Source organism: Hibiscus syriacus, unplaced genomic scaffold (assembly GCF_006381635.1).
Source record: "Hibiscus syriacus cultivar Baekdansim isolate YM2019G1 unplaced genomic scaffold, ASM638163v2 tig00116997_pilon, whole genome shotgun sequence".
Classification (NCBI taxonomy): domain Eukaryota; kingdom Viridiplantae; phylum Streptophyta; class Magnoliopsida; order Malvales; family Malvaceae; genus Hibiscus; species Hibiscus syriacus.
This window is the reverse complement of record NW_024063513.1, coordinates 575,854-592,407: the sequence shown is the minus strand read 5'-3', so window position 1 is coordinate 592,407 and position 16,554 is coordinate 575,854. Positions and strand designations below refer to the sequence as shown.

At 33.9% G+C, this 16,554-nt stretch overlaps 1 protein-coding gene, 1 long non-coding RNA gene and 1 pseudogene across 2 annotated transcripts; all 3 read left to right on the top strand.

Annotated features, from left to right (window-relative positions):
* On the top strand, window positions 1-742 carry LOC120193890 (protein GLUTAMINE DUMPER 5-like). Its single transcript, XM_039196313.1, has one exon. It carries the CDS (start codon window positions 103-105, stop codon window positions 640-642), a length of 540 nt encoding a protein of 179 aa, XP_039052244.1. The 5' UTR covers window positions 1-102; the 3' UTR covers window positions 643-742.
* Window positions 743-2,764: 2,022 nt separating this feature from the next.
* LOC120194033 lies at window positions 2,765-5,025 on the top strand. The gene is made up of 7 exons (XR_005522928.1): window positions 2,765-2,840; window positions 2,960-2,998; window positions 3,080-3,141; window positions 4,060-4,169; window positions 4,306-4,352; window positions 4,493-4,621; window positions 4,897-5,025. It is a non-coding gene; the product is annotated as an uncharacterized LOC120194033 (long non-coding RNA).
* A 10,137-nt stretch (window positions 5,026-15,162) lies between these two features.
* Window positions 15,163-16,469, top strand: LOC120193967 (annotated as a pseudogene).
* The last annotated feature ends 85 nt before the right edge of the window (window positions 16,470-16,554 follow it).

Here is a 16,554-nt window from a genome sequence, read left to right as displayed (position 1 = left end):
CAGCTTTGCAGGTTCACACTCTTCATCTTCTTCTCCTCTACTTAACCAAACGACTACCTTCTCCATTGACAACAAATCGAAGTCTATAAAGAAACATTAAAGATGAGGCCTATTAGCAGCGGTAACACAGCAGAAGCAGCAACTATGCCTTCATTGTCACCGCCGGAAAAGGCGCAACCTCGCTCTCCATGGCACTCACCCGTGCCATACCTCTTCGGAGGCCTAGCAGCCATGCTGGGTCTCATTACGTTTGCTCTCTTGATCTTAGCTTGCTCCTACTGGCGACTTTCCGGTCGCTTGGACAACCACGCTGAAGGAGGTCACGCCGAAAGGGATGTCGAAAGCGGTGGAAATGAGAGTGAATCAACCAAGCCGGTGAAGGTTTATGAGGAGAAGATTCTGGTTATAATGGCTGGCGACGAGAATCCCACGTTCTTGGCTACTCCTGTATGCACTAAAGTTTCCACGTTCGGTGATAAATATGGTAAACCCGAGGAAAATGAAGGACCAGAGAAACCTGCTAATGGTGAGAAAGTGAAAGAAGAGATGGGCAGGGACGATGAAGAACGATTGTCAACTATAACAGAGAACTCGGAAAACCACGAGAACCATGCCAGCCAACCAACCCCAGACCAAAATTAAACCAGTGAGCTTAGCTCTTACCTCTCAGTTTCTCTTCTTTTTTCTTTTTTGTTTTGTTTCTCTTTGGAGATAGTGAGAGGTTTTTCACTGTTTTTGATTTTTTCCCTTCTTTCTTCTTCCACTTTTTGTTTTGATCGATTTTGATAGTCGGAAAATGTAAATTTTGATGAGAAAAATCGAGTTCTCTTCTCAAATCACATTCAAATTCCATAAAACAAAGCAACTTCAACTACTCAAAGTCCCTGGTGGTGTATTTGCCAAGCACAAATCGGCTGAGAAACAAGAGGAAAAAAGAAGTGAGATATGATATAAAAATATGATGGGAATAATGATCCTTTTTTTATGAATTATAAATAGAGGAATCAAGGAAAGACAAATATATCGAAATCAAAAGCACATATTCCTCCAGAGTTATAGTTTTAGTGTTGTTAAAAGAAAATTGAAAGACGAAGAGGCAGAGGGACGTTGATTCACAAAGTATGCAGTTGCATTGCAAGCAGTTTTCTGTAGCAAGCAGGAGACAAGTGCGGGGACAAGTAATTAAGCGGCTGGGGATGGTGCCCTGCCCGTGTCCCGACTGCGCGGTGACTCGACTCCACCATTTGTGTCGTTCAAATTAACTCAATATTTTAGTATTTCGCAATTTCCAAAGTTGGGATATTTCAGTATGCGCCCGATTAGTGCAATGTGCGATGTTCAAGTCTCGCGGAATCTAGCTGTTACTTGGAACAGAGAGACGCGAGCTTCATAAATGATGAGAACGTCACCGACTTCGATAATTTGTCATGGACGTTGTTGGACTCCAGATATAGACACTAGATTAGGGTTGTCTGAAATGGAAGATTATTCTTTCTTAAGTATGATTTTTAATTCATTCTCTTTTTTTAATTTTTTCTTCAAATGATTAAAACATCGTTGAATAATGAAATCTTCTTGAATTGAATTTATATTGGTACATCATCAATGCACACGAGTAGGGACGAATATAAGATTTTGTTTTGAGAGAATGAACTTGAACTTATAAAATTTTTCGAATAAAATTCTAGGATGTAAAAATAAATTTTCAATAGAAAATACATAGAAAAAACTTAAAATATATAATAATTTTATATTTTTTAAGGGAACGACCACCCACTCCTACTCCTGCCTAAGTCCATCCCTGCATACAAGCGATAATTTACAAATTTATTAAAGATAAATAAAAAAATTCAAATATTTAATAAATGATATCATCTAATTCGTTATGAATTACAACGACAATTTAATAAACATTAATTAATTTTGAATTACCCTAAAAGAGAGGAGTGATTAATAAAATTGAATGGATCTACCATAGCTCGGTTGTCCATAATAGACCCTTGGGCTCGGGGTGTACCACTATTATTTCTCCTATTCGGCCCTTAGATGGGCACAATAGCTGAGGCATTCATGTTTTCGTGTAGTTAGGTTCATTTTGTCGGTCGACGCATTTGAAGGCCTGGTACTGAATTCTTTTATGAGTTAATTCATATTTTATCTTTTAAATTTAGTCTAAAGTATTTTATGAGATGGGTTCCATCGCTAATAATATTACTTTGTATTTACTTTAAATTAATAAAAAATAATCTAAAATTTTTAGTTAGTTTTAATTTTTTTTTTATATTTAGCCCCGTAAAATTGTTTAAATTTAAAATTTTAATAAAATTAATTTTTTATTAATATGATATTTTAATCAATCAATTGATGTCATGTATCTTTAAAAATTGATTTTTAAATTCAATCTTATATACATAATTGGTACATGATTTTTTTAAAATTTATTTGATACTCAAATTTACTTTTGATCTAATTATACATTAATTTAATTTATTGATTTAAAACGATTTGAAATTTATTTTTTAATTCTAATTAATATTGACAATAAATAATTTATTTGAATTAACTTGAATCAATTTGAATGAGATACATAACTGAAACAGAAAAATTGTATTAGGAAATAGGTACAAAATTACATCTGATACCAAGTTGATGACCAAAACAAATATAGGGAACAGCTACTCACTGCACACTAATAGTGGTGATTAGAGGCAGTAATGCTAAAGGAATCAATTGGGGGGAAATGGGATTGCCTTACTCGGATGTTCTCCTCTCTTTTCGGGAACAGAGAAGCTCGATCCTCGTACTCGGCCTTGACAATGCCGGCAAAACTACCATTCTCTGTAACATTTCGATCTGTTCTAAAATACATATCGCTTTTTGATTTGTTTTCCCTTTTATTTGGTGATAGTGGGTTGCTGTTTATTGGTGTAATTTGTATTATTTTGGTATCTTCCGACAGATCGGCTTCAGATGGGTGAAGTAGTCTCTACAATTCCAAGTGGGTTTGCCTTTGCCTCCTCTCTTTCAATTCCTTGTTGTTCTTATTTTGGGTTTTAATCGGTTTTTTTTTTTCTGGCAGCGATTGGGTTTAATGCAGAAACTGTCAATACAACAACATCAAGTTTCAAGTATGGGATTTAGGTAGTTAACGTTAATAATTAGAAGCATGATCTGGAACTGATAATTTTTTGTAGTATATTAGTAGCTGTACTAATTGGTATGCAAGCTTCAGTCAAGCTGTCTTAACTGGAAGTTCAATTTGATTTATTCAAACTTTGAAATTTGGTTTATTTATTACTTACAATTGAACCATGAATTTCATTTTGATCCCGTAGTTATATGGTTGGCCTGCACAGCCTGCTTGCATTGCCATTTGCTACAAAGCCTTTGGGAAATTTAGTTACATTTTGAATAATATAAGATTATTGCAGAAGAAAGTTTTGTGGCTTCATGTTTCTAGCTTGATGAATTTACAAGTATTTCAGTGTTGAGTTTCGACTGTAGCTCTGTTTCTCTTATCGCTTTTTCAGCTTTAAAAAGTTCTAACATTCATTTATCACCTTTCTTATGTGCCTATTTTTATGTAATTTCTCCAAGTCTTTCCAACTATTTGCGTTTCAGTTTAACCAATTGTCGGTTGATAAATGTACTTTCTGATATAATAGGTGGCCAGAAGCTTCACGTAACTGCTTTCAAGCTTTGTTTTCTTGAAAAGACATCCGATACATTTTGTTTAGATAAGTTTTTTCTAGTGATTAGTTAAGTAGCCTTAAGATTACTTTACTTTTTTTTTACTTTATTATGAAATGCGGGTAATTGTGGTTTTTTGTGCTGCTTACCTGAAACAATGAAGCTATGAAAAGAAGATTCATCTTTTCTCTTTTCCTTGTGTGGATGTTCTGTTTTCTGCTTTTTTGGATCTTTCATTTCCAGTTCCTTTCGTTGTGGATCATTTAGTGATTTTATTGGAAAATTTGCTCTTTGTTTTGCAATGAACTCACCGATTGACTTCAACACCCTCAATGCTCGTCTACCACTTTTCCTTTATATGTGCTGCAGGCCATATTGGAGATGCTATTCCCAAATACACAAGCAATAATTATGTTGTTGATTCAATTGACACTGACAGAATAAGAATAGCCAAAGAAGAATTTCATGCCATTTTAGAGGTATTCTTGTGGCTAGAAATTTCATGCCATTTTAGAGGTATTCTTGGGCTAGACTGGCTAGTCATATCTCCCTCACTCCTTAACTCCTTTACTGCCATATGGTAGATGCTGACGCTATCGTTGTACTGTTGAGCAGGAGGATGAGCTTAAAGGTGCAATAGTTTAATTTTTTCAAACAAGCAGGTGACACTATATATAATTGCCCCATGCTCTACCACTCAAAGCTGGAAACGTTTGTCATTACAATGTTTATCACTGTGGATAGCGCAAGGTTTTCAAAATCTTGATCTTTCAGATTGTAAACACTCTGTTTTAACGAACAGGATCTACCTGTGCACTTGATGCTGCTGCTGTGACCGATGCTTTGGAGTTGCACAAATTAAAAAGTCGTCAGTGGGCAATATTTAAAACTTGTGCAGTAAATGGTGAAGGACTTTTCGAGGCATGGACCAGTAAGTAAGGTTCTGTTAAGCCAAACATTTCACAGGAAAGAAAAAAACTAGGGAAACTCGGGGAAATTTGAAAGCAACGTAACAATAACTGTCATAGATGTTTAATCAAATTAGGCGTCGAACGCATATCATTCACAGGATTAAATATAATGAGACATAAGAACAAACTTCCTCATGATGTCATGTATAGGCACAGCAGCACTTGTGACCTTTTCTGGTATGCTTATTGCTGATGTTTTATTGAGGTTTCATATGATATGATAAGATGTATGCAGGTTAAGTAATACGCTCGAATCTGGAGGTGGTTAAGTAATGGCATGTGACCTTCATTTTCTTATCTTGAGATCGTACAATATGAATTGATAATAGATGGTGTTTAAAACTCGGTTCGGAGTTCGGGAAATAGAAGGTGTTGTTCTTGAAAGGTTGTGCAATTAGGCACATCGACTGGCTTTTGGCTTAAAATCGTATCTCCACTTCTTAGTTTAATTTGGTACTTATAATTTGTTTTTATTCAATTAGATATCTGAATTCATTTCCCCCTTCAATCGTACCTCAACTCAAGTGAAGCCTTTAATATTGGTTTCGTCATGGGCTTCCATATCCGGCATTCTTTTAATTGGGTCATTCATTGGACTGGACTGTTCTGGTCGTGAGGTTTATTACTGAAATGCGAAATAATAATCTGTTTGAAGTTTAAGATTATCGTTAGACATCATTACGAAAAAATCATTAGGACATGAGTTTTTTGTCTAAATCATTACGGTATGATATGTATAACGAATGACAGCTACCTTGGATTTGAACAACTAAAATACAAGTGCAAGGCCATGGCCCGTCGGAACGGGAAACTCACAAGAATTTCATATCCTATCATCATCAAACAGTGACATTCTATCAGACCAACTGAGATACAAATATTAAATTACTTTAATCTGTTCAAATTTCCCAAGTATTACATGTTGGTTTCAGTAATATTATTAATTGATTAGATTCGATTATTCTGACAAAAATATTTAATTTTATAATCATAATTAAAAGAGTTGTTATAAATTTCTATATATTTTAATTTGATATTTCAATGTTAAAATTAAATTTACATGTTTTCAAACAATGAAAAAGACTTTTAGTAGACGCGATTACACGGATTTGGAGAGCAGACAAAAAAGATGAAAAAAATGAGACTAAATGATGATGGATGGAAGGTGGATGGGTCGGTGACCGGTGAACCCCCAACTTCGAATCGCATTTACGTTCATAGTATCACGTTAAATGTTACTCGGGTCCTGCACTATTTCAAATTTTAAAATTCATCCTTGTTTTATTTATTGTAATATTAAGTCCCTATTTTATTTTTAATTTAAAAATCTTGTTTATCTAACTTCTAATTTTATGATTAATTGTTGCTGTGATAGCTATTTTAAGAGGAAAAAAATGAATCTCATATATTTATGTCTTTTTTATTAAGTTTGACTTTAATTGTTAAACATATGTAACAATAATTATGGAATAATACAGTTTTTAATATCTATTTTTACTTTTTTAGATGCTAATTTAATAAAAAAAATTCTAAACATAAAGAATTAAAATTTATTTACCTTATTTTTATAGCTTTTGGGTTAACAATTAATTACAAAAATAAACAAAAATAGAAAAAAAAAACTAAAAATCTTCAAACTAAATTTTTTATATAGGCTCAATTTTACAAAAATAAATATTTGAACTATTTTTTAATTTATAAAGTAGTACACGTCCTTTAAAAGATTTAAACTAGGGATGGACACATGTCGGTTTTGGTCGAGTTTCGATCAACCCAACCCGAAAATTTACATCCTCCACCCGCCTGAATTCGACCCGACTTTTAAGATAAATTCGAATCAAATCTGACCTAATTCGAAAAATATGTTTATTAAAAAATATTTTTATTCATAAAAATAGAGATTTAATTGAAAATAATATATGAAAGGTGTTATTTAATTATCCCTCAATATATAAGGTAAAATTATATTTTTTTCGAAGTAAGTTGAATATTTTCACCTTAAACCCAAACTCAACCTTACCTGGACATAACATAAAAAAACCGATCAAACCCTATATATTTTTTTAAAAAAAACCCATCGACATCGGTCTCATACCCACCTCTAATTTTAAACCCATTATTTACTTTTACGAACCATAACCCGTCAAAAGCATAGAAGTCTCATATGCGACATCCTTAATATACGAAATAAATGCGCTAACGATTTGTTATTATTTTTTAATAAACTGATAAAAAATTACTGAGAACATTAATATTTCTATCATTATTATTATTGAATACTTTATCAAAATTATTAAAAAAATATTAATATTTTAAATAAAAATAATAATTTAAATAAATTTTTATCTATTTTATTAAATAATATAATAAAACTAAGATATTTCCTTAACATATACCAAAGGACGGTAGAATCCACCGCAAAAGCTCTCTTCTCTACAACTACAACTCTCCAATGGGCATGGGCCCCTCCTTTCCAATTGAAAATGACAACTCTCCTCCCCTCCCACTAATTTCCAACCCAATTACGATCCTCCCTCTTTCGGCTAAGCCTCTCTCCCACGTGTTACTTTTTTATTGGTGACTCCTGGATTTCCCTGGCCCACTAGATAGACTCCTCGAACACGCGTCGTCACAACTTAACGTAGCCAACTTGACTCCAACTCCATTTTCCTTTACTAAAATTTCCAAACTAGTACTTGTTTCATAGTAATTATTTTAAATAATATATACTTTTTATGTTTATATGTATTGTATTTCAAAATAGACTTGTATTATTGTCTAATATTATTACAAAATTATATTTGTATAATAATAGAAGATAATATCATTGTTTATTTATAAAGGTGATTTTTAACTCTTCCAAATGACTAGAAAATCACAAATCAATTTATCTTAGTGATTAAAGGAATTGTCGTTATTCGTAGAAGTCATATGTTCGTGCACCATGACTGTAATAAGATGATTGTTATTATCAAATGATTAAGAATATATTTACAACAGATATTACTTATATAATCACTTAACTTAAAAAAATAGATAAATATGCAATATTTTACCACTAGCCAAGTAGGATCTAGGGCAATCCTTAAAATTTTCAAAATTTTATATTTTTATTAAATTTTGTTTATCCTCTTTAAAATTATATATTTTTTAATTTTAAAAATTTGTATAAATTCATCCTCTAACATGAAATCTTACATTCAAGTGATAGATTCTCAATAGGCATGATGTTGTATTCTTAAAATATTGTATTAATATTTAAAATATTTATTATTATTTGAGGTTTTAAGTTAGAATTTAGAGTTCAAGTTTAATATTCGAGTTTAAGATTTAGAATTTTAAGTTAATGTTCAGAGTTCATAATGATGTAATTAAACGATTTCTAAAAGTAAATTAATGTAAAAATACATAAAATCGAAAATAATAAATTAAATTTTTTAAAGAGAAAAATAGTCCTTAAATCTTTAAAATTTTATCTTTTATACCTTGAAAGATGTAAGAAATTGTCATAAGTAAACAAATACCAAATATCAAACAATATATATTTGATTATATGACGACGAATTGCTTGTTTCACTGAAAACGTTTTCCGAAAATATTTTTCGTAAAATAAATTATTTTCTAAAAAAATATTTTCTGGAAAATGTTTTACGATGTTTGGAAGATGTTGTTTAAATCATTTTTCCGCTAGTTGATAATTTTTTTAAAAATTATTTATTACAAATATTAAATACAATAAATAATATTATTTATCATAAAACTTATATTATTATTTTTAAAAGATTAAATAATTTATTTATTATTATAATATTTTTTTTATAATTTTATTAATAAAAATATTAATATTGGTATATTTTATTGAAATAAAAATATTATAAAATATATTAATTATTTAGTAAACTAATAAATATTTAAAAAATATTAATTAGTTTATTTAATATATTTATTAAATATTATTAGATTATTATATTCATATTAAATGTATAATAATATTAACAATTTAATAATATTATTCTATAAATTAATAAATAATATACATTTTTAATATTTATTATATTATTAAAATAAAATATAATCTTATATTATTATAATAATTGATTATTTATTATAATATAAAAATATAATATATTATTATAATATTAATAAATATTTATAAATATTTTAATAATTAATATTTTGATTAAAATGATATTAAAATGAGTATTTATTTTTGAAGTGAAAAGTTCGGACGGTAAGTCATTTCTAGAAAACATAAAGGAAATTATGTTGACCAGGAAAATGTTTTACGACCAACCATTTTTCCTCCAATCAAACACTGAAAATATTTTCCAGAAAACATTTTACGTGAAATAACAGACCCTAATATTCTATCAAAAAAATTGAAAATTCTATATTATATTATTATTATTATATAATATGCTGAAATAATATTTATTACTATATTTTCTTCATAAAATATTTAAACCCTTCGTATTTTTTGGATAATTCAATTTTATTACCCGACGAATCAGAACTGCTACAAAAATAACGATCACAAAAATATATGTACATCATACTTACAAGACAAAAGATCGATTAATCATTACCCCAAGAATTACATAGAAAGATATTGATACTATCAGACATATTAATATTAACCACCCTCAGTTTGGTAGAAACAAACTTTGATACAAGCAAAAAGGTCGTCACAGTCCTTGTACATCCTCGGAAAATTGTCTATTACGTTCCTCCCATAGTACATAGATTTTGGCACACCAAGCAATCTTTAAAATTGTTGAGAGAAGAGATTTGCCTTTCCAGTTATTGCTTGCCCATGTGATCATGTCTTCTCATGTTGAAAATGATTTCTTTAACTCATTATGAAGCAATATTGAGTCATATAAATTAGCAGCCAATGGACAATCAACGAATAGGGACTGAGTTTCCATTATTCCGTTGCAAAGCACAATTCTCCAAGTGGTAATCCATCCGCAAAAGTCAATCCCGGGTCGGGAGTCGATCAAGAATAGCTATCCATGTTATAATACTATGTTTCGGAATATGATAAGGGTACCAAATCAAAGGATGCAATTTTACTTTGTCTCCATTCAATCTAATTTCCAAATATGTTTGATGGTGATAGTATGATTCGTGAGCAGAGAAGCTTCGGACCGAAGCTTTAAAATCCTATTGAAGTTCCAGTTGAAATTGGGGTTTCTTCAATATGCCAAAATCTTTCTCCTTTAATACGTTACTTTTGACCAGGCAACCCATAACGATCCCTCCTGCTAGGATGTCTTGATAAGTTTGATTTTGCAAGCTTTGTTCCAAAGTTTCAAGTTTTTCAATCCTAGACCCCCTCGGATTTAAGTTGACAAATCTTTTCAAACTAACTCGCGCACCTGTAGCAGTCTTGTCACTTCATTTCCAGAAGAATCGGGAGCATAGTTGGTCAATTTTATTGATAACAGCTTCAGGGAGCAAGAGTTGCCTACACCAATAATTGGAAACGCTAAATAGGACTGCTCAAATTAGCTCCAGACGACCAACAAAGCTCAGAATTTTTCCAGACCACATATTAAGTTTGGATTTAATAGTATCGATCAGCTGATCACAATCTTTAATGGAAAACTTTCTGGTAATTAGAAGAATACCAAGGTAGCAAACTGACAAGCAACCAATGCTGAAGCTAGTAAACTACTTAATCTTCTCAACAGTTCGGTTATCAGTACCAGCAGTAAAGAAAACGCATTTTGCAGCGTTCAAATTCAGTCTTGAAATCTCATAGAATTTTTCAAGCACCGAGACAACACCTGCAACAGACTTGGCATTTCCTTTACAAAAGATTAGTAAATAGTCGGCAAAGGATAAATGAGTGAGACCAAGTTGCTTGCATTTAGGATGATAATTATAAAGTCCTCGAGCAGCTGCTAAATTAAGAAATCTTGATAGCACATTCAGAGATAAAACAAATAGGAAAGGTGAAAGAGGGTCACCTTGCCTTATGCCCCTAACTCTCTTAAAGAACCCTATTAAGCTCCCATTAAAAGAAATTGAAAATCGAGCTTCGGTGAAGCAAGCTTGAATCCAGCCAATGAATCTTTGGGGAAAGTCAAGTGCTTTCAATACAGAAATAATGAAGTTCCAATGAAGGGTGTCAAATGCTTTTTGAAGGTCAATTTTCATTGTACATCTTGGAGATATGTTTTTCCTTCCATACCCCTTAACCACTTATTGAGCAATGAGTGTGTTGTCTACGATGCTCCTGCCCTTAATAAAAGTCGATTGATTGAGAGAGACCATTCCTGGCATGAAACTTGTCATTCTTTTAACTAAAATCTTTGTAATCACCTTGTAGATGAATGAACAACATGAAATTGGTATGAAGTCTTTGACTTTGCAAGGATTGGGAATTTTGGGAATCAAAGCAATTGAGGTTGCATTAAAAGCTAAAAGCATATTAGAATGCTGGAAAAATAAGTTAATAGCAGCAACAACTTCATTTCCAACAATGGACCAGGAATGTTTGAAGAAAAGTGGAGTGTATCCATCTGGTCCAGGCGCTTTGTCATTGTCTTGACCAAATAGCTTTCTTGATCTCTTCGGTAGTGACATCTTTAACAAGCATTGAGACAGGTTCTTGTGGCAGGGAATAATTAAGGATTTATTTCAAGAGGTTATGGTCAATGTCTTTGACCCTAGGATCGGTCGTCCCAATAAGATTGGTGAAGAATTGAATCACTTCAGTAGCCATTGTATCGAAGGAATCAAGCCTATTCCCGTGGTCATCAACAAGCAATCGAATAGTCTCCTTTTTGTTCTTGACTGCTACGTCAGAATGAAAAAATTCTGTGCATTTGTCTCCATTCTTGATCCATTGATGTTTGGCTTTTGCTTCATAAAAATAATTCAGCTTCTTCGAGAATAAATAATTCATTTGAATTGCTACTATTTTCCAAAATAGTCATCTCATTTTAAGAGAGTATTTGCTGATATTCAAGTTCGAGCCTATTTTGGATAACCCAGAAGATATGTCACTATAGCAAGACTTGTTAAGATTCTTAAGGCTTGACATGATATTCTTAAGTTTAAGAAACATAATCATCATGGGGTTCCCATGGAAAGGAGTTTGCCAAGACTGCTCAACCATTTCCAAAAAGCTAGGATGTAGCGTCCAAAAATTAAAGAATTTAAAGGGTTTTGGACAATTAGTTTGGGTTTCTTTTGAGAGCCAAGTTAAAGCCATACAATGATCTGAAACTCCAGGGACAAGGAATTCAACATAAGAGTTGTGGAATGTGAGAGCCCAAATAGGATTAATAAGAACCCTGTAAAGTTTCCTTGCAAGGTAAGATCCTGATTGTTTGTTGCTCCATGTAAAAAGAGGGCCAATAAAAGGATGGTCGTGGAGATCAAGATCATGGGTTATGTCTTGAAATTCTTTCATATTAGAAGTCGATACAGGGCAAAGGAACTCATAATCGGAGCTTTCATTCGGGCGCAGGTAATATTAAATCTCCACGAGGATCCAGGGAAGATTACCTCTCTTACTGTCCAAATCATTCATTTGGTGCCAAATATGTCTTCTATTGATGCCTTCATTATTTCCATAAACTGCAGAAATCACAAACGGATTTCCAAGAAATTTTCCTTTAACAGTAATAATTTGATCAGCTATGAAAAGAGTAGCGATGTCCAAATATTTCTTCCACAACACCTAAATCCTCCTGTTAGCAGCATACTCATAATTGGAAATGACATTCCAGCTATCAAGTTTAGTATCGATGATGTCCTTGGATTTTTCAAGTTTGACTTTAGTTTCTAGCAAGCATAAGATATCAACTTTATTCTGTGATGCCCTTTGAAGCACTTTATTTTGCTTTAGAGGATTGTTAAATCCTCTAGTGTTCCAGAAACAGATAATCATTTGGGAAAAATCTCCAAAGAGGATCCTTCTCCCCAACCAAAGAACTTTTAGATTTTCCAACTTGTTTCTTTTTATGTTTGAGTTCTTTAACTATTTCTGTTACTCCCAATGAAGCATTTCTTGGTTTCTTCTACTGACCCTCGATGGGAGTAGAAATATCATCCACTGAATTGAGAGCCTCGAACCTGTTCTTTGATCCGGTAAAAATAGCTTGTCTTTTATAGGTATGCATCTTTCCGTTTAGGGACAAGTGACAGTAATGGATACATTCTTCATTGATTGCAGTAGTGTCTGAAGAACTTTGCTGGTTAACATCAACAGGGTTTTTAGAAGTATCATTGTCAACAGTATAATCAGTAACAAATCCTTTTCCCTGTGTAACATCTTTATGAGATAGATCAGTAATAGACTCGGTCTCAACAGCACTGAAAATTGAAGTTGGTTTTGCATTCTTTCTGATTTCAGTACAGCTTGGTTTTATAATTGCTTCTTTCACTTGTGAAACGTTTATTAGATTTGGACCAGTACTGGTAGAATTCTGCATGTTTCAGTTCTTCAGCAGTAGCAGTTGAACAAGATTCATCCTTTTTCTTTCAGATTTGGTTGTGGTAAGGTTAGGAATAAATTGCATCAAACACCCTTTATCAGTATGACCGAATACCTTACACTTCCTACAGCTAGAAGGCATCCAAGGAATCTCAACGAAAATCGAAGTTGAATGGCCATCTTGCAGAACAACTTCAATGTGTTTGGGGATTTCAGTATTAACACTAATTTCAACACAAATCTTAGCATACTCTATCTGGTTTTTGCAGTAGTAATAGTATCCATTGACATTGGAACTCTAATTCCACTAGTAATATAACTTAGTCCCTCTTGATTGAATAGTTCTAAAGGAACATTGAAGAAATGTATCCAAATCGGAATTTTAGATAAATCAAAATTCAAGCGTTTCAAATTGGCTTCCCATTTCCTAAGTATAAGTGGCTTGTTTAGAACATGCCATGGGCCATTTTCGATGACCCAGCCCCTAACTGCTTCTGAAGTAAAAGAAAAAATGTAAAGGTTCTGTCCAGCTAGACTAACCTATAATCGAGCACCTTGAAAAGCCTTCTTCCATTGGGTTTCGGCAATTCGCTTCATGGTTAGGAAGTTTGGAGGCGGCCCTAAGAATTGTCCCACAAGAGAGAGCTTCCATTTCGATGTGTCCGTTTCAAGGATCTCAGAAGGAGGGGAAATTGTGGGAGTTCTGTTTTTGATAATCGGGGGTAGTACTTTAGGTTTTGGCCTGTGGAACTCCCGAAAAATTTTCTCCAATCCATCAAGCAAAGAACAACGATTTGAGAAAGATATTGGCAATAGATGGCAGCTACAACCAGAACCACTCCACCGAAGACACGACGGACGGAAATCTCAACCGTTAAGCCCGTTAACGTACGCTCAGAGAAGTCTTTTTGTCTGACCCATTATATTAGTATATGACTTTGATGCAACCCTTCGTATTTTCGTGCCTTTACAACTGCTAGTTCTGTTTTGAAAACCGGACCGGACCGACCGATTCAATCGGTTCAACCGGGAACCGTTGCCTAGTCTGGTTCAATCTAAACCGGTTGAACCGCTACTAGTGAACCGGTCAGAACCGTTGAACCGTTCGAACCGGACCGGCTGAAAACCGGAAAAAATCAAAAATTTTGTTTTTTTTTAAAAAAAATTAAACCAAACGTCGTTTATTAAAAGAGCCAAGTCGAACTCGAGTATTGTTGAGCTCGACTCGAACTTGAAAACTTTAAAAGTAAGCTCAACTCCACTCAAACTCACAAGTTAAAAATTATCAAGTTCAACTCGAACTAGAAATATAATATTGAAATTTGAACTCAAAAAGGCTTAAACTAAAAAAAAATTAGAAGCTCAATTGAAACCTAAAATTCGAGCTTGATTGAAGTGAAAGAATAGTTCACTCAATGCTCATCAAAAGGCTCCATGATTTTGAATGCCAAATTACCTATATTATTTATAGAAGTTAGTTGTGATGCTCTTCTATGTTTCTTAGCAATGTGAGATTGTTTTGTTATCATTTTTACTCTTTAGACTTTGGGATATTTTCTATTTTCTTAGCCTGTGAGATTGTTTTTTTTTAAAAAACCAAACAATATCATTTTGTTATGATTTTATAGCCATAAATTTATTTTTAATTATAGTTATAAATTATATTTATTATTTAATATGATTTACCTTAAATATTATGTTGTAGTTAATTTGAATCATTTTGTTTTAATTGATTTTATAGTTTTAATTTATATATTTTATGACTTGCTTTGAATATACTTGTGATATAAAAATTATTTTATTAATATTTTTGTATTTTTATTTAATTTTTAAATAATATGACGTCGTCGTCTTCGACGGTCGGACCGGTTCAACCGATTAAAACGATTAATCAGTTGAACCAATAAATCGATAACATGACCGATTCGTTAACGATCCGGTTCTGAAAACATGACTTCTAGCATAGTACGTATACTTGAATTTACGTTCTCAACAAAACGCAGTTATCATTATTATTATTATAGAGTAAACCCCGTTTATTCAGACCATCAAAATTACTTTTAAGAGAGCTACACTTCGTAGCCTCCCTAGATTCAACGCATCCACGGAAGCAAGAGAAGAGGGGTGGAAAAAAAAGAGAGGGGGAACTGTGAACCAAGTGAATTGTTGAAATGGCGTCCAAGTTGTGTGATTCCTGCAATTCAGCGTCGGCGACTTTTTCTGCCGGGCTGACTCGGCGTTTTCTGCTCCAACTGTGACTGCAAGATCCACGCGGCCAACAAGCTCGCCTCGCGTCACGCACGAGTTTGGGTGTGTGAAGTATGCGAGCAAGAACCGGCACACGTCACCTGCAAGGCCGATGCCGCAGCTCTCTGCGTCACTTGCGACCGTGACATCCACTCCGCCAACCCTCTCGCCCGCCGACACGAGCGCGTCCCCGTAACTCCCGTCTACGACTGCGTCAAGCCCAACGGGGTCGTTAACTTTGGACGAGCGTTACTTCTCAGAAGGTGACGGAGATGATGACGTCAGCAGGAGGAAGCCGAGGCGGCCTCGTGGCTGCTTCCCAACCCTAACCATAAGGTAGTGGACTGCGCGGAAGTGAACACGGGGCAGTACGTGTTCCCGGAGATGGATCCGTATCTGGATATGGATTACGGGCATGGGGATTCGAAATTGGAGCCCCAAGAGCAGACAAGCACTGGATCCGACGGAGTGGTCCCTGTCCAAAACAAGAGAGTTCAAACTCCGTCGGTCAACGATCGCTGCTTCGACGTGGACTTTACTGGATCCAAACCCTTCGCTTATGGCTACACCCAAACTTTATCAGCCACAGTGTAAGGAAAAGTGCTTTGAAAATCTCGTGATCTTTTTTGAAATAGAATTATAATTTTGTTTTCTGCTATCGACTTGCAGGTATCAGCATCGTCGTTGGATGTTGGGGTGGTCCCAGATGGAAGCACGACGATAGACATATCAAATCCGTGCAGCAAAGGGACTGAGTCAACACATCAGACGGTGGTGCAGCTATCACCGGCGGACAGAGAAGCGAGGTACTAAGGTACAGAGAAAAGAGAAAAACAGAAGATTCGAGAAGACGATCCGTTACGCCTCCAGAAAGGCGTACGCAGAGATGCGGCCTAGGATCAAAGGAAGTTCGCGAAGCGTACGGACGCCGAAGTCGAAGTCGGTTGTAACTCGTATGGATTTGGAGTCGTCCCGTCGTTTTAAAGTTAACCCTCTTAGTAATAATATGTTTCATGTTAAGTTTTGAAACTTTATTCTCAAGTGCTTTTGCTTTATTTGACTGGTAAATGCTTCGTTTTTTGGAAAATGGTAAATGCTTCTTGTGCCGAGAGATTCTGGGTTTTCAAGGTGTTATTTTGCAGGTTAGTAATGAACGCTTATGTTGTGTATAAGTAGGTGAAGAAGAAGGTGGTG